This window comes from Brassica rapa, chromosome A03 (assembly GCF_000309985.2).
Source record: "Brassica rapa cultivar Chiifu-401-42 chromosome A03, CAAS_Brap_v3.01, whole genome shotgun sequence".
In the NCBI taxonomy this organism is placed as follows: domain Eukaryota; kingdom Viridiplantae; phylum Streptophyta; class Magnoliopsida; order Brassicales; family Brassicaceae; genus Brassica; species Brassica rapa.
In genome coordinates, this window is record NC_024797.2 from 30881191 (window position 1) to 30904667 (window position 23477).

The 23477-nt window shown below is 32.5% G+C and overlaps 2 protein-coding genes and 2 long non-coding RNA genes across 7 annotated transcripts; 2 read left to right on the forward strand and 2 right to left on the reverse strand.

Annotated features, from left to right (window-relative positions):
• Positions 1-376: 376 nt before the first annotated feature.
• Positions 377-2875, forward strand: LOC117132512. Its single transcript, XM_033286886.1, has one exon. The coding sequence runs from the start codon at positions 611-613 to the stop codon at positions 2858-2860; it is 2250 nt and encodes a 749-aa protein (XP_033142777.1). The 5' UTR covers positions 377-610; the 3' UTR covers positions 2861-2875.
• Positions 2876-2912: 37 nt separating this feature from the next.
• LOC103862306 (aspartate--tRNA ligase, chloroplastic/mitochondrial-like) lies at positions 2913-12745 on the reverse strand. Of its 3 annotated transcripts, XR_004456110.1 has the most exons (10): positions 8752-12745; positions 8330-8391; positions 8054-8247; positions 4746-7667; positions 4582-4671; positions 4171-4470; positions 3914-4012; positions 3748-3828; positions 3623-3680; positions 2913-3521 (listed from the first exon to the last, which is right to left on the reverse strand). XR_004456110.1 is itself a non-coding variant. In XM_033286891.1 (4 exons), the coding sequence occupies exons 1-4, from the start codon at positions 3971-3973 to the stop codon at positions 3355-3357; spliced, it is 366 nt and encodes a 121-aa protein (XP_033142782.1). In that variant the 5' UTR covers positions 3974-4032; the 3' UTR covers positions 2913-3354. The 3 variants fall into 3 exon arrangements, 1 of the variants encoding a protein (XP_033142782.1); XR_004456111.1 differs by lacking the exons at positions 8054-8247; positions 8330-8391; XM_033286891.1 differs by lacking the exons at positions 4171-4470; positions 4582-4671; positions 4746-7667; ... (1 more) ...; positions 8330-8391; positions 8752-12745 and having other exon boundaries at positions 3914-4032.
• A 2046-nt stretch (positions 12746-14791) lies between these two features.
• Positions 14792-22490, forward strand: LOC103862303. Of its 2 annotated transcripts, XR_001958123.2 has the most exons (7): positions 14792-15040; positions 15109-15203; positions 15276-15372; positions 15491-15554; positions 15680-15746; positions 15870-16008; positions 17923-22490. It is a non-coding gene; the product is annotated as an uncharacterized LOC103862303 (long non-coding RNA). The 2 variants fall into 2 exon arrangements; XR_631708.3 differs by lacking the exon at positions 17923-22490 and having other exon boundaries at positions 14794-15040; positions 15870-16116.
• Positions 16076-17832, reverse strand: LOC117132515. Its single transcript, XR_004456113.1, has 2 exons — positions 16364-17832; positions 16076-16284 (listed from the first exon to the last, which is right to left on the reverse strand). It is a non-coding gene; the product is annotated as an uncharacterized LOC117132515 (long non-coding RNA).
• Positions 22491-23477: the final 987 nt, after the last annotated feature.

Sequence of the window (23477 nt, forward strand, 5' to 3'; positions counted from 1 at the left end):
TGGATGATTTGGCAGGTTTGCCGTTAGAAGAAGACTCACGATAGAGACTGAGATATAAATAGAGTTCTCTTTCTTCATTCGTTCTTTAGGCTTTGATGTTGCTGTAGATTGACGCCATGAGTCATCTTGACCCGATCGCCATGAGATCGGTGACGAAGGTGAAGCTCGCCATGAGAGCCTAGCCGGAGTCAAGCTCAAAGCTGTTCGTTTATCATCTTGTAATCTCTGTTCTAGCTTGTACTTGGTGTTGGAGTGATCAATAAGAAGAGTCTGAGAGTTAGAGATATCTAAACTCTATCATTGGTGCGGTGATACTGGTTCGGATTCAACGCGGTGCTGCGATTGTGTGACGGAGCGGCGAAGACGAAGTGATCGGATCAAACTAAGTGGTGCGACAGAGTTGACGGAGCGGTGAAGCAATTTGATCGGAGAATTCGTCCTCGATCAATAATACAATTTTGTTGGTGACGAGAGTTGATTCGTGATTTTACAAGCAATTGGTGTGTTGGTGAGCCGTTCGATTGCTGCGAGGTGACGGTGAGCTCGGATCGTGTGATTGCGACGGTGTACTCCGATCGATCAGACGCAACTGTGAAATCGGAGCGTGACGATGAGTTCTGAGAAAGTTACGGTTTTCAGTGGCGTTTCAGGTGATTTGCGACCATGGATAGCATATATGGAGTTTGGATTCTCTCTCTTTAAAAATTTAGAGCTTGACAAGTTATCTTGGGCTAAGCTATTCATGGATGGTACAGCCAAAGAGTATGTTAAAAGGTTAGAGAGGATATCTCCTTTTAAGAGCTGGCATGAGATGAAATACGCTTTGTTGTTGGTGTTTGGGGAGAAAGATGATCCTGATAAAGTTAGGTTGCAAATAGAATCTGAGCAGAAAATGAAGCGTTGGATGGATGATTATGATCGGAAGAGGAAACCATGGAGAAAGTCTGAAACGATCCAAGATGATGCGAAAATGAAGCTTACAATACATCATAACGTCAATTCTCTGGATATGAGTGGTTCTGCAGTAGAAGTGAATTTGGGAGAGGATGCAGGCTCAAACGAGAATTCTGTTGATGAGATGGAAGTAGAGCAGGAGACAAACTCATTACTTATGGAAGATTCTGAGGATAAAATTGTGACAGAAAATACAGAAATTGTGATTAAGAAGGGTTCACTTTCTGTATTTGATCACATAGCAGATTTTGGAAGTGAAGTAGGATCTACTGACCTTGTGGCGTTGAGTGATTCTTTTACACAGTACGAACCGCAGAAGCCAAATCCATCAGGTACAGAAGCAACTGAGGAGAAAATAGTTGACAAAATTGTAGAGATGTCTCAGACTCAGACAGATATGGTGCAGCAGATGACTTTATCATCGGTGGATGGTTTGTCTGTGAGTCCTAGTGGTTGTCTTGTTAATAGTTGCTCGTCACCAGAATTGATGCTGAAGCAAGATTCATTTCCTATTGCTGTTCAAGAATCAAGTTCTGAGACTGTTCAAGCGGAAGAACCAAATAAGGAGATAGTGTTACCACCTGTGGTAGAAGTTACAGTGAGATTGGATGACTGTCTCGGCTGGAGTAGTTCTTCTCCAGAAATTTTACTCAAGAAAGATTCATTTGGAGAGATTGACCACGAGATTGAGTTGCAAGACTCTGCTGATAATTTGGTGCTGAATGATTTGTCTGTGGAGAATGAATTGCAGGTGTCGAATTCATCATCTATGGAAGAACTCGAGGAAAAATCTGGGGTGCAGGAGTCTTCTTTGAGGCATCCAAGCTGCTTCCTTGACCCTGTTTTGTCTATGAAGTTTAAAGCAACTGCAGAAAGGCCTCACTGTTGGTCAGAGTTTTTGAAGCCTGCAGTAGAGCATGCCTATGATGCGTATTATATTGCTCAGACTGAAGCAATGCTGCAGATGAATCAGCAGTGGACTGATGTATCAAGGCAAGGTCGTGGAAACCAACAGAAGTGCCGCAAAACTTGGAAATTCAAGTTTAAAAAAAGGAAGTTCTCGCAGAGAGTTCCAGGACAGCGTTTCAAATTCACAGAAAAGAAGTTTAAGCTCATGAGCAGAGTAGATATTATGGGGGAAGAGACTATGAATACGAGATGGATGAAGGTTGCAGGTGTCTGGTTTGGGATTTGGAGGACGTTGATTAATGAGGCAGCTATACGGAATGTCAAATGGAACTGTTGTCTTTATTTGCTTGTCGTGGCATTCAACAATAAGAATTTGCAGGAAGGGGACAATGCAGTGTATAGGAGCAGACTGAGACACACACATACATCACGAGTGATATGTAAAATGAGATTGATTCAACCGGTCAAGGAACTGAAACAGTTTGCTTTAAAGGATGGCAAGTTTCAAGTGAAGCATAAATGGAGGTTTAAATCTGCTTCAGTTTGGTCAAATGGGTCTTCTCATGAAAGTTTTTCTATCATGTTAATCAGTCCAAGCTTGTGGGCAAGCTTGTCTTTGAGGGATGGAGTATATACGAGAATAAGAGTGTGTGGGCTGATAGAGGTTGAGGTGATTTGGTGCGTTAGCCAACTGTGGGAAAAAGAAGTACGAATTACACATTATCTGTTACAAGTTGTGAAGCATCTACTGAATGATAAAAGATGCAAGTGGTGGATATACATCAAGAGTCAGTTACAACAAGTTCTCGTACAACAAAGGCATACGTGGAAGAAGTGTCCCAAGACATGGATGTTCAAATATAAAGCTAGAATAAAGCACACGCAAGCTCTGCCATTACATGTTTTGCTTAGTCTGTGGAGGTGTTCTTGCTTTGTTTGGCATCGCTGGAGAAGTAAGGATGATTCCACTTGTCCTTCTGAGATGGTTGGCGTATAAGAGTGGCAAAAAAAATGTATAGAGATTGAAGCGGGAACGTTAAAGGCATATAGACTTTCTCAATGGAGCTGCACGTCAGTTTATGAATGCATAAGATGGTGGTTTCTTTTCATACAAGCTTGAGGGCAAGCTTGTTTTGGTTGAGGGGAGTATTGATAGACATCTAATATCAGATGCTGACGTGGGAAAGGAATAGAGCAAACTCTCTGGATGATTTGGCAGGTTTGCCGTTAGAAGAAGACTCACGATAGAGACTGAGATATAAATAGAGTTCTCTTTCTTCATTCGTTCTTTAGGCTTTGATGTTGCTGTAGATTGACGCCATGAGTCATCTTGACCCGATCGCCATGAGATCGGTGACGAAGGTGAAGCTCGCCATGAGAGCCTAGCCGGAGTCAAGCTCAAAGCTGTTCGTTTATCATCTTGTAATCTCTGTTCTAGCTTGTACTTGGTGTTGGAGTGATCAATAAGAAGAGTCTGAGAGTTAGAGATATCTAAACTCTATCAGAGAGATCTTGGAGCTGCTTTGGATCGACTTCCGAGGGAGTTCTGGTTAGTGCACATTGCGCAGTGGTTGTCTTTGGGAAAGCTATTACATCCCTTATGGAACTCGCACCTGCCAGCATCATTACCATCCTATCTAATCCATAAGCAATTCCACCTGCAAACAATATACCAGATGCTCATCAACCATGCTTGAACAATCTTGTTCATCATCATCATCATCATCATCACAAGAGTGGCATCAAGTTATTGATATACCATGAGGAGGAGCACCCATGTCAAGAGCCTCCAGAAGATAGCCAAACTTTGCTTCAGCCTGTTTGTAGAAAACAGCATGAGAAAAGGCTTTTCTGTAATAATCAATCAAACAAAGTGATTCTAACCTCTTCAGCTGAGATGCCAATGATCTCTAGAACCTTTTCTTGGACATCCCGCTTATATATCCTTAAACTTCCTCCACCAATCTAGTATACATCAAGACAGTGTATCAAAACAATCTCCAAAAACATTGTTCCATGAAAAAGTAAAATGGCCAAGCTGTTTATGTACCTCGACGCCATTATAGACCATGTCATAGGCAAGAGCTCGTGCAGAAGGTAAGTCATCCATATCTTCAGGCCTAGGAGCTGTGAATGGATGATGTAATGCCTAAAGAGACATTTTTCATATTAGCAAACAACATAAAATGGCTATTAATCTCATTAGATAGTCAAGTTGTTTACGGTAGAAGCATTTTTACTTTTTCAAACTGCTTCATCTACACTTATCTCAAAAAAATCTTAAGCGCATATTTACAATTCTAGTACCCGTCAATGTTCTTCCGCCGCTTCACATAACGACGCAAGCATTCGGATTATCATCGCTGAAAATCTGAGGTGCTAAGTATTCAATCGTATCTCCATCCTCACCCGGAAAATACGCAGACCCGTGAGCAGGCTGAGCCGCCACGTACTGTTTCTCTTTTGCGTTACCATTCTTGGCCGTCGCCACAATCTCCACGCTACGTTTTAGCTTCTCAGTCAAACTCCTGACGAGCTTTTTCACGTCCATTGTTCCTTTAACCGTCACCAACTGCTTCTCGTGATCTATTGAAAACCCACTCACACCTGCCGTTGCAAAAACCAAAAAATAAAACGTCGTCAGCGTTTTAAACTAAAAACAGCGTTTTGAAAACGCTGACAGAACTCATTGGTTTTGTCGTGTCTCTCTCTTCAAACCTTTGGCTTTAGAGACAGTCTTTTGAATCTTCTCAATACACCGTTCACGGTGGAAGTCCACACCTTCAGTACCGCCGTTGTAACCGGAGCCTAACACAGACTTTTAGAATCAGATTCTTGGTTTTGTAATAATACAAACGGTTAAGTAAAGTTCAAAGCTTTACCTCTTTAGGTTTCACATCATAAGCAAGGACCTCAAGCCTCTTAATATAGGTTGAGTAAGAAAGTAAAGATCCGATTGTTTGCTTTCTCGCGAGATGAGCGATGGACGTCGGCGAGATCGGCGGGGAAAGGTGGTGGTTGGAGAGAACGGTTTCTCCGGTGCAATGGGTTGTCGTAAAAGTTTGTTCTTCCTCTCCGTCTCGCTTCCGTTTGTTCTGTCCAACGTCAGCGTGTTGATTCCACGTCCCTACCTCAAGCGGGAAATTCACAATGGCCTTAGCCCCTCGAAGTTTAAACGCTGCTTGGTCGTAACCCCTAGCGGCTTCGATCTCCGTGTCAAACGTCCCGAGCGAAACCCTAGTTCCCCGACGGTTCGGATCTCGGATCTCCGCCGCGAATTTCACCCACGGCCTCATCCTCACTCCTCTGTAATGCATCTTCTCTTCCGCGGACACATGTACGGGTAGCTGCTCTGGCTGGGGATTTGCGGTTGCGAATTGGATCCACTCGGTTCTGTTCGGCGGCTCGATCTTCAACGGCGGTTTCCGGTTCGATCTCGAGGCTGAACCAGAAACACCGCGTGGATTCGATTGAAACGTGAAAGATGATTCGCTCGATGCTAGATGAGACTTTATGATAAGCAAATGAACTTAATGAGACTTAGATGTGGAAGCGAAGGAGAATCGGAAGTGGTGTAATGGGAGGAAAACGAAACGGAGAGGTCCATGTGTTGTGTGAATGAACGAATGACATGGCAAAAAGAACTCATCCTATTGGCTGATTTAATTGCTGACGTGGACAGCTTCTCTGATGCTCATATAACCCTTTTAGTATAGGTTAGATTACAGATCAAAATTGAAAATTGTCTTTTTTAAATCTATCTCTCCTTTTTAAACTCTGTATATGCGGTGGTTGTTATATCCTTGTATTTGTCAGCTGCATTTGCAAGCCTTTATTGTCTATTTGATTCCCTCACCAAAGGAAATGTATTATTTCTTTTTCTCTGTCCCACCGTGTTACTTTAACAGTTTTGAACCATCCTATAGTGTCATATGTTTCTGAAAAAAATAATCCAAATTTATACCCCCTTTTTTTGTATGTTATGGAACACAATGTGGGGTTCGGATTGTAGTTCATGTTGCTTTGTATGAGCAGAATGAAAAGCCGGAGGTGCTAAAAAAGAAAATTCACCATGCAGCAGGAACATGGTGGTCCAAGAGGAAATCAATTGGCGGAGTAGAACATCTTCAAGATGTGAAAAGGGAAGATGATATTGATCCCATTAAAAAAACACAGAGAATGAAAGGAATAACGTTGAAGCTGATCTATAAATTTGAGGAGACATTGGAACTCAAGTTGTCTTCCTAGAGGATATGATCCTCGCCGTAGAGAACCTTCGTACTTTACTGGTTAGTTAATCTCATCTTCCATCCTAATTAAATTACAGAAGTTACGCTTACAACAATAATAACATATGCACTCTATTTAGGATAGCAACTTTCTTCATATTATTTAGTGTCCTGATTATAACTTTGATCTCAAATTAACAGTAACTATAACCGGTGGGAGTTGGTGGTTCCTTACTCACACGCTCGCCCCTCGGTTGCTAACCCTTCTCTCATGAGTGTACAAACGGAAACCCATTCAATGAATATCTCTAACTGATTTCTTTCATAAACCAGAACAAAACACTTGGCATCCCAAATCGAATCTTCCAAGAAGGTAAAAAGCTCAGCAGGCCTCAGCAACCAGAGTTTAAAGTAATAAAATTTTCAAATTTATTTCTTTTTAAAATGCAGTGTTAGATTTCAATCAATACTGCCTCAAATTAAAATATTAATCAAAATCAGTCAATATTTTCCATACAAAATATAAACGAACAGTTTTCAATTTTCTAAAATTGAAATCAATTTTTTTTTGTTATAATACACATGTATCATGATTCATGGCTATATATGTATGAGTAACACTTTATCAATTTTTACTTCCGAAAAATAAATAAAAAACAAGTATAGTGAATTTATGAATCATACTCAGACTTTCAAACTTATGCAGACTATACAAATCAAAATATGGAGACACCATCCATAAATTAAATATAGTGAAAATTATAACTAAACATATATAAATAATACAAGTTAAGAGGGATGGATATAAACAAAAAAAAATCATAAAACACTTGCGGGAGAAGCAAAAAGCTTTCTTGCACCATTATTACAACTTCTTAACAAAGCTAGATGCAACCCTCAGTTGTTGTTGTTGTTTTTTTTGTTTTTGCTTAAACCTCCTCAGTTGTTCACGGCAATATAGCCATCTTATTTCATCGTCTTAATCTTAACCACATGTATACGGGCCTCATTTCATGTATTAGCAAATGAAAGAATCAATTCTTCTCCATATACATATCTATTCTATTAAAACAGCAATGTGACCCATTAATAAAAATAGAGTCCAACAATTATTTCATCTATCTTTATTTTTTTATATGATAACTGCAATGCCCTTTTAATTAACCACCACATATACATGTACACGGTTAGACGCCTAAAAATCAGGGGCCAAAAATCTTATAACTGCATCAATAGATCTTAATTAATTAAAAATTAAACATCATTAGTATTAATATGCGAATATGTAGGGAACCTCTATTTATATGTAACTTCCGTTTTTACAATTTGTTTTCTACTAATGAGGACCATTTAAAATCTAATTTAAATAACTTTACGACCATTTTACAATTGTTTTCTACAATTGTAATATACTCATACAGCAGTACATATTTATATTCACTGAACTTCATACAATTTAAGGCGCTAAATAATACTTCTTAAAAGTTGGAAGAAAACATGTGGATGTCGCATAAGTCTGATATGCCTTTGATTGGTTTCCTAACATCATCTTACTTCTTTTATAATAATGAACGCCTGCAAAAAAAAGCATTCATTCCCCAGAAGAAAACAAAAGAGTTATATATATATGGCTTATAAACAAGATTTGAAAATATTATATACTTCAGTTCTTAATATTTTGGATGATACATGTTAACGATCATGTGTTAGATAACATTCTTTGATGACAGAATAATAAATTTGCAAAGCAAGCAAAATAAACATCTAAAACAAGTACTCTATGTAAAGGATCAACCAGAAAAGATAGATTGGTTAATTCAGATCATAAGAACATAAGCTATGTCTTCTTCTACTATTGATGTAAAGGATCAATTGTCACAATTTTTTTTTTTTTAAATCCCTATCCCGAATATACTGCATTTGATACAGAACATAGATTTTTCACATGACCAAAAGATTACCTGAGATCTTGACAGGAGCAAAGCCAATTTAAACTTCTCTGGTTTCAATTGAACATAGTCACTCAGATTCGGCTTCCACCGTCTTCTACGGCTTTGTAAGAACCAAATGAGCTTTCACTTTATTGTTCTATCGTTTACCGGTGGTGCAGTGAGTCCAGCAATACCACAATAACATGATTCTCAGTACCACTTTCCTTTTTATTTTCATCCAAACACCAAAAGTTTAGTTACTTTTAAGAATGAAAGTTGAAAGAGATTCACAGTTGGTTCAATTACCTTTATCAAAGCAGCAGCATCTTCTTCTGCAGTGCCTCCAATTTCTCCAATGAGAACGATATCTGAAACAACCAGCTGCCTTTTCTTAGTTTCAATCATTCAAGGACAAATATTTAAGTTACTAACTACACTTAGAAAATAGATGAATCAAAGGAATCAAAGCTTCTAAGACAGTAATATTTTGCAGTCAAGTGATTAGTTAAACATGTTGCCATTCTACTAATCGATCTTTATGGTTAATCTACTTAGGGAAAAATTGTCTTTACGGTTCATATGTTTAACCCGATACGAACATAAACTATGTCTTTTTCTACTATGGATGTAAAGGATCAGATCAATTGTGAGATTTTTTTTTAAACAAAATCCTGATCCCGAATTAAACTTTTACAGAAGAACATAGATTAATCACACCAAAAGATTACCTGAGATCTTGACAGGAGCAAAGCCGATTTAAACTTCTCTGGTTTCAATTGAACATAGTCACTCAGATTCAGCTTGCACAGTCTTTTACGGCTTTCGAAGAACCGAATGAGCTTTACTCACCGACAAAATATAAACGTAATTAAGACAGAAGAAGCTCACAAGGTTTTGTCGGGATAAAAGAATTTGGGCCATGAACATTTAATTTACGAAACCCATTAAAATTGGGCCATGGACTTTGATTTACATAACTTATTTTTAATTGCTATACAAATTATTATGTGTAGTATTATGTGTAATAATGATGTAATTATAATTATATAAGACAAAACCTTATGTGAGCTTTGTTAAAATATGTCAAATAGGTTTAAAATAATTCCCCTTTTGTGTCATACTTTGTTATATTTAAAAAAAATAACTGTTTAAAAATAAATTACCATATTAATAAAATAATAAATTCAATACAATTATCAAAATACTTTACTAATTATTTTTTTAAAAAACATTATGCAAATATGATCACAGATAAAAACACGATTACAAATAATGATACAAAGAAATACACAAATGCATATGAAACTTGATTTATTTAATATACTTACAAAAATTATCTATTCTATTAAATTCATATCATACAAAAATATGATTATACAAACACACAAATATATAAATTATATTAGGCAAAAATTTCAAAAACAAAAAATATACCCGTCCTCTCGAGGGCGGGTCAATATCTAGTTATACTATAAATTCACGGTAAGATATTTTTAAAAAGTAAAAATCTTTGTTCTAAAATAAAAAAAATATTGAACTAACATGAATCATCGTTTTAAGATGCGCATATGTACACAACAACAACAATTCATTCAATAAAAAAAAACCAAAGATTTGAAAAATATAAACCTTACGTAGAGAAAAATTTAATTTGTTTCTGATTTAAAATGCATCAATAAGTTATTTTCCGTTTATTGCTAGACAAATTTCAATGCAACATAAGATATATGTAAAGAAATTCAAAAAAGCAAATAGAAAAAAAAACAATAGGATCTTAGCAAGAGAACCATTCTTCTCTAAATCAAACGAGTAGGCTCTGCAACCACTTCCAAAGTTGGATATTTTGATAAATTTCATGTAAACAGAAGAGACATCGAAACAGAATTTGGATAAATTTTCAAGCACATAAATCTAGTTGATGTAAAAATTGTAAATAACTCATTTTAAGTTGGTATTAAACATTGATGCCAAATCAAATTTTACATCACTTTTCCCAAACACTGATGCTAGTCAGTAGTATGAAATTAGAGTTACCTTGGTTCCCTTTTCATCTACAAACTATCAGTCTATTCTTCCACTTGTAGATTAAAGGATTTTAAGTTCGTTCAGGGATAGGTAACAGAGCAAATTATACATGTGACTGTTTGCTACTTTGCTCTATCAACCTGATTATAACATTTCAGCCTGAAAGAGAATAGTTAAAATTTGGACGACTTCAGTATCAATCATTAGAGACCGTTAATGGTGTACTAGACTTAAAAAGTCGTAAAAATACATCTCGTACAATATCGTTGATCGATTTGTGGTAGGAAGTTAGGAACTATCATTGTTCAATTAATTCAAACAAATGTCTGACTATATAAATGGGGTCTTATAAAATTTAGGAAATTTCTATCCATTTTATTACTTAAAACCATATTTTGTATTAAAAAGAATAGAGATGCTTTCTTCTAAATGTATTAATATATTTATCTACAAATTTCTGATCCAAATAACCTTTTGGAAGCATAACCTTTTTTTTTTGAAAAACTAAATTTTAATCTATATGTGTTTAGTTTTATGTATATTAAACAGTTTTTAAGTTGTACTTATGTTTAATGAATTATTTTTTTTATTTAATTAGTTATTTGAGTTTAGAGTATATTTAGGGTATAGACGAATTTTCATGAAGTCTTCTAGACGATTTCCTAAAATCCTTCTTGTGTTTTTATGTTAGATGACTTTCAAGTCTTCCGAGTTATAAATATTAAAATATTTTAGTTTTCCGTTTAAACTCTGGAAAATGTAATCTCGTGTTTATTAAAAAAAAAATTAATTTCCGCTAAAAATATTTTAATTTCCTGTTTAATCATGAAATTAATTTATTTTGGTCAAAAAAATATAAAATATAAAACTTAAAATCTAAAACTCAAAACCAAGTATTTTTACCACAAAAAAAACATTTGTCATATTTTTTTTTAATTTCTTACTCTCTCTCTCTGACGGCTGTTCTTCTTCTTCTTCCTTGTCGTCTTCTCTTCTCCCTGAGACACAACAAGACATAGAGAGAAAAGAGAGACACAGTAAGAGAGAGGAGGAGGCAAAGTTCGGTTTTACTGTATTGAAGTATTAATATATTTATCTACAAATTTCTGATCCAAATACTATTAATTTCCTTTAATATCTACAAATTTCTGAAATACAGTTTAATTTTATTTTTAATTGTGACATTGCAAAATGCATTTATTATTTATTTATAGCTTGGAACTTTTTAAAATATGATAATAACGTATGAATCATTACTAAATTAAATATATTCAAATATAATATTAAAATAATATAACAACAAAACACAAATATACAATATCTTTAAAAGTTTGAAAATAGTATGTAATTCTACTTTTGATAATTATACAATTATTATTACTAAATAATTCTTCAAAAGTTTACAAATATACTATTAATTTCCTTTAATATCTACAAATTTCTGAAATACTGTTTAATTTTATTTTTAATTGTGACATTGTAAAATGCATTTATTATTTATTTATAGCTTGGTACTTTTTAAAATATGATAATAACGTAAGAATCATCACTAAATTAAATATATTCAAATATAATATTAAAATAATATAACAACAAAACACAAATATACAATATTTTTAAAAATTCGAAAATAGTATGTAATTCTACTTTTGATAATTATACAACTATTATTACTAAATAATTTTTCAAAAGTTTATGTATTTTTACAAAATTATATTTTTCTAATCTTAATACCATTAGTTTTAAATATCTACAAAATTATAAGGTGATTTTGTCAAATATGATTCAAAACTTGATTTTGATTGCAAAAGTATATCCAAACTTGAATCAAATGCAAAAGTAACTCAAAAGCCTTGTAAATTTACAACCAGCTCCTTATGACATAAAAAAAAAATAGAATTTGTTTTTACGAATATAACCCCATAAAGTTGTTGAGATTTTTTAAGTCTTCTGATGTTATGAAATTCTTCTCGAAGACAAAATATTTTTGATAGAGGAAAAAATGAAATGATGTAATTATTAACAGTTGCAAGTGATATAAATCAAAATATAATAAAATGAAATTGTTTTCAACATAGATGAATGAAAATAGTGAGTCATGATATTTTTTGGTTCAGGTTTTGACAACATATGTTATTGTATTTTATGTATTTTTAAGGTTAGATTTTGGAAGCTTGACAGTGTTTTTGAAAAACTAATTTTAATCTATATGCGTTTAGTTTTATGTATATTAAACACTTTTTAAGTTGTATTTAAGTTTAATGAATTTTTTTTTTATTTAGTTAGTTATTTGAGTTTAAGGTATATTTAAGGTCTAGACGACTATTCATGAAGTCTTCTAGACGAGACTTCCTGAAAACATTCTTATCTTTTTTATGTTAGAAGATTTTCAAGTTTTCCAAATTAAAAATATTAAAATATTTTTATTTCTGCTAAAAATATTGTAGTTTTCCGCTTAAACTCTAGAAGTTATCTAGACGACTTCTAGAATGTATTCTCCTGATTATTAAAGTTTTTTTGTTCCAGCTAAAAATATTTAATTTCCCGAAAATCAATTTATTTATGTCAGAAAAAATATTAACCAAAACTCAAATCCCAAGTTTTTTTTACCACAAAAAAAAACATTGGTCTCATATATATATATTTTTTTTGTTACTCTCTCTCTCTCTCTCTGACGGCTGTTCTTCTTCTTCCCTTGTCGTCTTCTCTTCTCCCTAAGAGCATCTCCAACCCCACTCTATTTTTCACTCTAAAATAGAGTTTAGAGTAAAGAATGCTCCAATGGTAATCTTACGACAAAAAAAAAACAGAATTTGTTTTTACGAATATAACCCTATGAAGTTTGTTGAGTTTTTTTAAGTCTTCTAATGTTATGAAATTCTTCTGGAAGACAAAATATTTTTGATAGAGGAAAAATTGAAATGATGTAATTATAAACAGTTGCAAGTGATATAAATCAAAATATAATAAAATGAAATTGATTTCAACATAGATGAATGAAAGCAGTGAGTCATATGATATTTTTTGGCTTAGGGTTTGGCAATCTTAACAATTTTTTTTAGGGTTAGAATTTGGAATCTTAACATTTTTTTTTGAAAAACTAAAATTTTAATCTATATGTGTTTAGTTTTATGTATATCAAACAATTTTTAACTTATATTTAAGTTTAATGAATTATTTGTTTCTACTTAGTTAGTTATTTGAGTTTAGAGCCTTGTTCAAAAACGCGGCCTCTGCGGCCGGTTAATCGGCGAGAATGCGTGAGGCGGAGGACCACCGCTGCGAGTTGGTGTTAATCAGAGCATTGATCGGATTTTTTTTAAAAAATCATCGTTTTTGTATGTTTTAGGTTCCGAATCACATCTCTCTCTTAGATCTGTTCTATTGTGACTAAAATCATCAAGAATAATAAGATTAAACAATTGCACCCATATGTCAACAGTTGCAAGACTGTGATCATCATCAATCCCGTAAGGCATAAGGGGCTTGTCCTCCTGGATGAACTTGTCCAGTTTCATCGTTGTCAGGAAGAACATCATATTCTTCTGCCACATTTTGAAGCCTTTGCCATCAAACTGGTTTGGCATCAGTCCTTGAGTGAACACACTAGGGACAGCTGGAGGAGTTTGAACTGCCACCGGACCACTTGCAGTTGCTGAAACTGAACCCGTCTGATAAAGACCAGCACCGAATAAGCTACGGCGAGTGGTTTCATCAGCAGCATTTCCCGCAGGGAGGATAGTGCTTGTTGTTGCTTCAGTGGTTGACGCTGTGATATTTCCAGCGGTTGTCATTGTTGCATCAGTGGCTGCAACGTTGAGTAGAATTGTTGTGACATTGGTAGTGTCAATGGGAGTGTTGTTATCGTTTGTCATTTTTCTGTAGAGAAAACATGAAAAACGGATTAGTACTCCATTCAAAAAATAACATATTATTTTAAAAAAATCATCGTTTTTGTATGTTTTAGGTTCCGAATCACATATATCTCTTTGATCTGTTCTATTGTGACTAAAATCATCAAGAATAATAAGATTAAACAATGAAATCGCAATAGAAAATGAAGGGCTGACATTGCTCTGTAAAAACAATCGCAGAGATTTAGGTAGAAGACATGGATATATTAGTCTTTTCGTAGTTCATTAAACTTAAAAATTCAAAAAAAAATGAGCTTGCCTCACTCGAACATCGGCATGTCATGAGTTTGAAGGTGCACATAACCACTAGTCTGAATGTCATTAAACATTTTAGTACATATATTAATTATATAAGACCTAGACATATATAAAATCCATAAAATTACTTCCCGATTAATCCCCGTGTAATCTCCGATTAATGGATTTGGCGCTAGGCGCTACCCAACCGCACGCGTTACGCCTAGCGAGTTTTCGGACAAGGGTTTAAAGTATATTTAGGGTATAGACGACTCTGCATGAAGTCTTCTAGACGATTTACTGAAAGCATTCTTGTGTGTTTTATGTTAGAAGACTTTCAGAGTTAATAATATTAAAATGTTTTTATTTCCACTAAAAATATTTTAGTTTTCCGCTTAAACTCTGGAAAATGTCTCCTCGTGTTTATTAAAGTTTTTTTATTCCCGCTAAAAATATTTTAGTTTCCTGTTTAAACATGAAAGTAATTTATTTTTGTCAAAAAAAATATAAAACTAAAAATCGAAATCTCAAAACCCAAGTTTTTTTTTACCACAAAAAAAAACATTGGTCTCATATATATATATTTTTTTTGTTACTCTCTCTCTCTCTCTCTGACGGCTGTTCTTCTTCTTCCCTTGTCGTCTTCTCTTCTCCCTAAGACACAACAAGACATAGAGACAAAAGAGAGAGAGAGAGGAGGCAAAGTTCGGACATGAGAAAGGAAGAAGAAGAGACGACGGCCGGAGAGAAGAGAGAGAGATCTCGGCTTGGTCGGCAAAGGCGATAGCTTGGGACGGATACTCTGAGATTGAGGCTTCTTCTGTAAGATTAGACTCTAAAGGTATGTCTCTGACTCTCGATTTAGTTTCGTTTTTGGTGAGTTTTGATTCAGATTTGTTGAGTCCAAAGGAGGGAAGTTTGTGCTGAGGATTGAGGATACCGATTTGGAGATATCAAAGCGAAGCTGCTGTTCTTCTCGTGGCTTGGTCTTGATTGTGATGAAGGTCTTTACTTCTTCTTCATGTGCGAGTTTCTCTACATTGGTTGTGTAATGGAAATTTTGATTGAAATTGCAGGTCCTGGGGTTGGTGGAGACTTTGGTCCTTACAAGACAATCCGAAAGGAATGCTCTTTACTTTAGTATTAATTTTCTTACAAGACTCGGTGATGGATGTAAGGCAGTTCCTTCTTGATGCCCCAGAGACATGTTATTTCACTCACTACGAGTTGTTGTTCCTTCTTTACGTGAAATGTTTTTGACGGGGGCTTGTATTGTACTGCTGGTTTTCAGGTATCGTTCTGTGCCTGGGTATTCAATGTAATTGCAACCATGGTCTGCTGAATTAAAGGCGGAGGTGAGCTTGACACTATACTATTGTTTTTTTTATGAATCTTCTAATGTTAACTGTTCTTATGAAGTTTTGTTTTGATTTGGATGAAAGTTGAACTAATGCTGGTTTTGAAAATATTAATGATATAGGTGTGAAGATCTTTTTCCTTTCCACAATCTATGTGTTGATGGGCTGTCCACTTTCTTATGTTGTATGGTACAGGCCTCTCTACCGATCCATGAGATGATGCTCCTTTTAACTAGTTTTTATTTCGATGGTTTTATTACAATTGAATATTAAACAAGACTAAGAATGTGTTGGATGGTTTTGATGATGAAGTTGTGGAAGAAAAGGGTGGTAAAGATGGTGAGCTTTTGGCTGATGCGATCGAGTGATGCAGAGATGGACACAAAAATGGATATGCTTGATGGTGAAGATGTGGTTGCCGATGATGATGATACTCCCTCCGTTTCGTTATGTAAGCAGTTTTGCCAAAAAATATTTGTTTCATAATATAAGTTGTTCTCGGAACCCAAAACAATAAATATACAATATTCCACTAAAAAACTTAAAGGCCTTGTCGTTAGTTTTCAATTTTTTAAACACAACTTACAATGTCAGTCAACTAACATTTACTACTAGTTACCAAAAAATCTATTTCTAAATTCACTATAAATACCACCGTAAATGTTGTCTTACTCCATTAGTTTTTCTTTTTGATTTACTTTCTTCGATCTATTTTTTCTTCATAAAACTATGGATCAAAATGAAGAAAAAAGTCAAAAAGAAAACAAAACAGAAAATGTTAAAAAAACAACAAAACACAATCAAACCTCCAGATGTTCACTCGGCCATTTGACTTGAACAAGATGCATTATGATATTGGAGAGCTTCATCCCGACAAAGAAATTGAAGCTTAAATAAGCATATTACAAACTGTTCAAAAGTTTTACTTTGGCTCCATCATAAAATTTTGATTTTTTAGTTTAAATTAGTTATACAAAAATTTGGCTCCAAAATGTTGTAAAAAAGTTTTTAGAAAACTCAAACGTGTGATTGTTGATATTATTTTTTATTAATTTTATTACTAACAATAATCTCTTTCTAATTAAATGTTGCAGACAAAATGAACGTGTGCAATAAATACAAAAACGTTTTTATTGTTGTTTTAGAAAAAGTTGAAGTTTCTTAATAGCCGTGCTTTTAAGCAAAACTACTTACATAGCGAAACGGAGGGAGTAGTTACCATCAAAAATATTTTTCTTCACTAGTTTCCGCAGATCCGATCTTCTTTTTGTATAATCCTGCAATGATTGCTAATCAATTTTTTCTTACTTGGAATCCACATTATCCGATAAACAAATTTTCCTTAACTGACTTTACAATTATGTTCTTTCTGTACTTCAGCTACCATAGTCCCACTTACTACAGTTTACAATCATTTTGTCTAAGCCAAATTTTTATTAGTCAACAAGAAACATCTAATAATCAGAGAAAAATCAACTTATATATTCTTTATATAAACCAATTTATTTCAAAATGTATTTCAGTGATTAAAACTCTCAACTATTTTTCAATCAAAATAAAATCTTTCAAATTTTTTTTATTGTTTTAATACTTCAACTTACAAACTAATAACGTGTGTCACTTTTTGTTAAATAATTATAGACAGAGAGTGACAAATGTTAACACTTTGTAAATTGAAGGGTTAAAGATTTAAAATTAATTAAGATATCTTGATTACGATTCAAAAATAGTTGAAGGGTACTAAAACCCCTCAACTATAAAATTAAAAAATTATATTTACAAATCTACTTTACAAGAAATAAGATATATATATATATATATATATATATATATATATATATATATATATATATATATACACTTAAAATATAATTGACTATTGCAGTAATAATATCCCATGAAAACATTGTAGTATTTATAACAACTAGATCTTTTTTGCAAGCGTTATGCGCGGATCCAGATATTTTAAAATTATTTTTTGGTCAAAAAATCTAGTTGTGATAAATAGTGCAAGATTTTCATGGAAAGTATTACTGCAATAGTCAATTACATTTTAACTATGTTTATGTATCTTATTTTTGGTAAAGTAAATTTTCAAGTATATAACTGTAGATAACCATTTGCTCTAAACTCAAAAACTTACAACTTTATCTTCATCAAACGAAGAGTTACAAAGATAATCATGCCAACAAAAAAGATTCAGTTTACATTTCTGCTATTCATTTTCTTAATTGCTTCATCATTTTTCTCAATCTTTTGGTAATATTTTTACTCATCTTTTTTTCATATAAATAAAAATGCTAGATACAATCAGTTAATTTTCTTTTACAAACTATTCATATTATTTGTTTTTAATGATTTCCAGCTGCTGGATGCAAGTACCAAGGATATTGTAAAACTAATAACGACTGCAGAAAAGTATGAATAGGCCATGACATAGATCCATCATTTATGGCTTGCATTTTAAGTGATCCAAAGAAAAACCAATGTTGTTGCCTTACTCGTCAGTGATATATCGATATTATCCAGCACTACCTATTATAAGATTTAAAATTAATAAAAACTAAAGATATTTATAACAATATTCAATTTAAATTAGCATGAGTATCTGACCAAAATCCTTAAATGGTCAAGTGGGAAGAGCTTAAGTGGTTTCATATGTCTATTGATTATACTATGTGAATCCATTTTTAAACAATGCATTGCCACACAATGGCAACAAATGCATTTGTCATTTGTTAATATTGTTAAAGTAATTATAGTAATTATATTGTGATATGAGCTTTCAAAGCACATGATTGTTTTAGCTGCAAAAATTATTTTCATCTGAAAACATTATTTTACATAATTTATATACCTTCAACTTTCAAATAATAGATTTATATTTTGAGTTGGTTGATGATACATTTATGATTATTTAAAAAGTATATTTATATATTAAATATATTTATTCTTAATTATAAATTATTTATTTTAAAAGAAATATTTTTTTATATAAAAGTAGATATATATAAATAAAAAATCTTATGGAAATATTTTCCTAAAATATATTAATATAAAATAAATATAGAAATAAAAAAATTATATTTTTATATATGAAAATTAGTCTTAAATATGCCAAATGTATTTTAACTTTTAGTTGGTTTAATTATTTCCAATACTACTCAAAATATATGCGAATCTTATTAAGTTTTTAATTTATAGAAATTAGTTTTTAAATTGTATTCTAAATGATAAATCAAGCACTATGTTGGGTTTTCCGCAAACATTATACAAAAGGGATAATTTTAGGCTGGTATTATCATATAAAGATATACATGATGAATTTTTGGTCTATATTTTCATTTTTTTCCAAAAAAATCTTTTCTTAATCTATTAAAATCATATTTAGACTTCATGTGTTATATTTCAATTTTGGACTACCAAATATAGGTTTGTTTCAATCATTTGATAGAATATCAATGACATTAGGCACTACACATGTATGGTGGCTACCTTTAATTTATGAAATTCTATATCCCATTATTTTTCATTGCAATAAATTTATTTTTAAATAAAGATAAAACATTTATAAACTAGGTGTCACAGTAGAAGCGAGTTATCTCCATAATATTCACTGTTTATCCGGATGAAGCTTTGTATTATATCAATCGAGGTGTCACAGTAGAAGCGAGTTGCTGGTGTTGTGGCGAGTTCTTGTTTTTCTGTAGTCATGTAAAAAAAAATAATAATGTTAGACAATATGAAAACAAATATAATAATACTGTAGTTTTGAAATATAGCTCATTTTGCTTCTTTGTTGCAATTAATCTATCAAAACAAGAATTGTTTTTTTTTTAATAAATTAAACAAACAGATAAAAAAAACATGACGAAGTAATAGTTATTTGACATTATAATTATCAAACAATATTTTGTTATTTTTTAAAAAATTATTGATGGTTATATTACCTTTTAGTAGTCGGGGATTGATGCTTGTTATGACTACGACTTTGTATTTCATGTTTGTCATGCTTTGTAACTCCCTAAAATGAGCTGCTTCTTTGTCTAATATTGTCAGGCGGACCACAATTGTCCCTCTCTCCCAAGAAGACCTGTTTAAGGTCCATCTAATGGAAGTATTTAAGTGTTTCAAAAAAAAATGTGTGAATCTATATTATTGCCCAGAATATATATACATATATATGTATATATATATACATATATATATTAAAAATACTATTTTTGGTACCTGTTTAGAAGCAAACCAAGTACGACCTTGGTTGTTGTCCTGGGATTTTGTAGATCGCTACCTTGCATCAATATTATTTGTCCAACCACATCTGGGGTAATGGTTGTATCGTGAATGTGATTTTTAATTTTTTAAGAAGTGATAAAGATGAACTTTGACAAAAAAAAAAAAAGATGAGATGGTTCTTTTACCTGGTAGATAGTTGGTGTGGGCTATGCTGATCATGTTTTCGTATCCTTGAGGATGGAACACGTAAGAAGGCAACATCGGTATATTTTCTATTATTGGACTAATAGTTGTTGATGTGTTGATTTGGATAATGTACGGTTGAGTAGTGAGCTTGTACCGTTGAGTGTTTTTTAGATGTGTAAAATATTGAAGTTGATATATTTCGCCTTCTTGCAAGATTTGGGTTGTTTCTTCTGGAAGTGATTTATCAAGCCTTCCTTCATATGTTTCCGCCTGTTTGCATAATATATATTATAATTGTTGTTACATGTTTCTTTCTTAGCTTAATTAATTAATTAAAATATCACATACCTGGAGGTCAATACAAAGGAACGCTGTACCAAGGTCCTCGTTGTTTTTTTGTTGATTGAAAATCCGCCACATACGCCATATACGAACCACCTTTGGTAGCCTTGACATCTCCTTTTCCCTGTTTAAATAACCAAACCGACATTATTTCTTATGGAAAATAATAGATTACTAATGGAACTCTTATTACGAAAACTGAGGCCATCATACCAAAACTGATTTGGAATTTTGAGCCCCTGGTCTACGTCTAAAAATAAGACTATGGCATAGAGAAGACTAGAGTGTTCTATTTTCTCTATAAATATGTAGTGGCCAATGTCTTGTAATGTAAGCAAGCAAGTGTAAAATCAGTTTCTCCACCACATCACTCTAAGCTTTCGAAAATCCAAAAAGTTTTCTCTATTCTTGAACAAGAACACAAAACAGAGTAAATAAACAGAGTCAAAACTTCTGATATGGCATCTTGTTGATCCGCACGTACTATACGGGTATTAAAATACTAAACTTACTCAAATTTGCCAAAAACAATACAGATTTTTCATTAATTCAAAAAATACCAAACTTACATTGACCTAGCCAATTTGGGTAAGAGCTTAGTCCACAATAATTGTCGTTAATCAGCCGTTTACTGTTCACGTTTATGAAGACGCCGTCGTTTTATAATTATAATTACTTAACAAAAATTTTCAAATCGAAAACATAAGAAGCCTAAACTCAGAATCGGTTAAAGTCTTCCAACATCAGGTGAAAGAGATGAGTTCGAGTCAGTGTAAAAAATGAGATTTTGGAATGTGAGGTTTCCCTTCTAAGTGTACTTTTGGATTGTAGTTTAACAATATGATTGTCTTTAAACCATAGAATTGTTGTTTTATAGGGAACATTTGTTCAAGTGGGTAGAAGAATCTATGCTTGAAGAGATGGAAGGTGCAATTCCAAAGCTTGAAAACACTGAGAAAGAAGTGTACAATCTGAAAACAGATGTCAAAAGATGGTTAATGTTCGGCTTTAGATTTTCCCCTTCAGTCAGAAGGGGCAAATCACAAAACTGATCCAGAAATAGTAACATCGACTACCTAATGTTTTTTTTTAAATCTCGCTGGCGAGACGTTAGTTGGCCAAACATATTTGATACAAATTATGAACATATTCATGTTGTTCAGTTATAAGAGTGAAAAACTTTGTAACCATAGTTGCAGAGGAAAGAAATGGAGAAGAAGATGAAAAGAAATAAAAGAGGGAAAAAAATTAAACAGTTGAAATATTAGGATTGGGCCGTACTCCGGCCATAATTTTAGCTAGATTTTAACCCACGCTTTGAAAGCACATAATATTTTACTTTATAAAAATTTAGTAAAAACACATTATAGGTTATTCATTTTATTAGAGATATTAAAATATGTAAATCCGTCCTACTTGAACCCGTCTTAGTTTTGATCGACTTCATTTAAATCATAAACCCATTTTGGGGAGCAAATTAAGCAATCCGGGTTTGAAGCAGCTTGGGTTCATAGCAATCCCTCTACATAACATCAAAGTACATGAATATTAAATCATGCTTTGAGATTTTTTACATATTTGGAGAGATATGTGGGTTGCAGCTCCCGATAGAGATTAATTCAATTTTTTAATAGTCCTAAGATACTCACAAATCAATTAAAACAAAATTATGAACCCGTTTTGACCAATTTGATTTTAAGATCTAATAGGATGTACATTTACATCTGCGATAATTAAGTTGCCCATTTAGAACCGTTTAGACTTATTTAATGTTTTTTGAATATCCAAAATTATTTTTAAAATTTTGAATTATTTGAAGGGAATTTTAAAAATAAAAATAAGATAATTAATGATATTTTTAAAAAGTTGGAAAGTAAAATCAATGTAACTCATGTATAAGAATGTTACTATGGAAATGTCTAAAGTTGTCCTTTTTGTATGGCAATTTTATCTTAATGAAAGATATTTTTATAAAAACACAATGATACAAAAAGTAATATACTGAGGTATTGTAAAGGCAACAAAATAATAATGATCATTTTTTTGGTAAAATGTTAAATAATAATGATCATTTTTACTAATATAGATTGAATATATGAAAGATAACATAAACTAAAACCTCTCAAAACTATTCAAGATAAAAAAAAACTCAAAGGAAAAAAAGAAGATGATAAGTTTACTTATTGGTTGTTTGATAATATTAATGTATGCTTTTGGCAAATTTAAATTTTTGTTTAAAAAATAATTGTTTAGAATATTTTTTTTAAGTTGTTAAAAACATTGTCGATTTGATTAAAGAAAATATTGTAGAGATCTGATAATGATTTTGGAAAGTAATATCCATTTAATAAAATTATTGTATTCTAAAAAAATGAAAATGGCAAAAGAAAGTAATTAACTAAACAAATCAAGGGTATTTCAAAAAAAAATATTTCAGTTTTAATAGTATAGATTATCGATCTAATTAAAGAAAATATTGTACAGATCTGATAATGATTTTGTAAAGTAATATCCATTTAATAAAATTATTGTATTATAAAAAATGAAAATGGAAAAAATAATTAATTAACTAAACAAATCAAAGGTGTTTTAAAAAGGTACTTAAGTTTTAATAGTATAGATATATCGAAAGAAAAAAACACCACACCATTGTCCTTGTTTTAATTCCGGTCCACTAAATTATTTTTCTTTTTAATTAATATTGATACTGACACATTCTGTGTACTTTAGATCCTTTATTCTTATCCTACAAAACAACCCTTTCATTCTCTTTTCCCTTTACAAAAGGCAATCCTAGTTGTTTGAGATTCTTAATTTACTTTTACAAATGTCATTTTGTTAGGAAAACTATAATTTGAAAGATATATAGTTTGTCTAAACAAAAAAAGACATCCATGTTTTATCAGTTCCAGCCTCATAATTATCGATTTTTGATATTTACTTTTTTTTTTCTCACAAATATTGCTATTGTAAAACATCATTATACAAATAAAAACTAAAAATAATTAATATTTATTCCAAATCTACTAATACTAAAAAGTAGTGTTGGGTTCGAGGGTCAACTCACCACGACCGCCCCACCGCAGGTCGAGTTGATTCAAGAAACCGACCCGCATGACCCACAAATAGAAAATCTTGTATTTGTATCCGTTCCGC

Bases quoted from the DNA above. Each gene is read 5' to 3' on its own strand.
- LOC117132512 (XM_033286886.1), top strand. From the start codon at position 611: ATGAGTTCTGAGAAAGTTACGGTTTTCAGTGGCGTTTCAGGTGATTTG.
- LOC103862306 (XM_033286891.1), bottom strand. From the start codon at position 3,973: ATGGATGACTTACCTTCTGCACGAGCTCTTGCCTATGACATGGTCTAT. The intron at 3,829-3,913 runs GTACATAAACAG...GATGTATACTAG, and splicing joins TGGTCTATAATGGCGTCGAG to ATTGGTGGAGGAAGTTTAAG. The intron at 3,681-3,747 runs GTTAGAATCACT...TTCTACAAACAG, and splicing joins TTGGCATCTCAGCTGAAGAG to GCTGAAGCAAAGTTTGGCTA.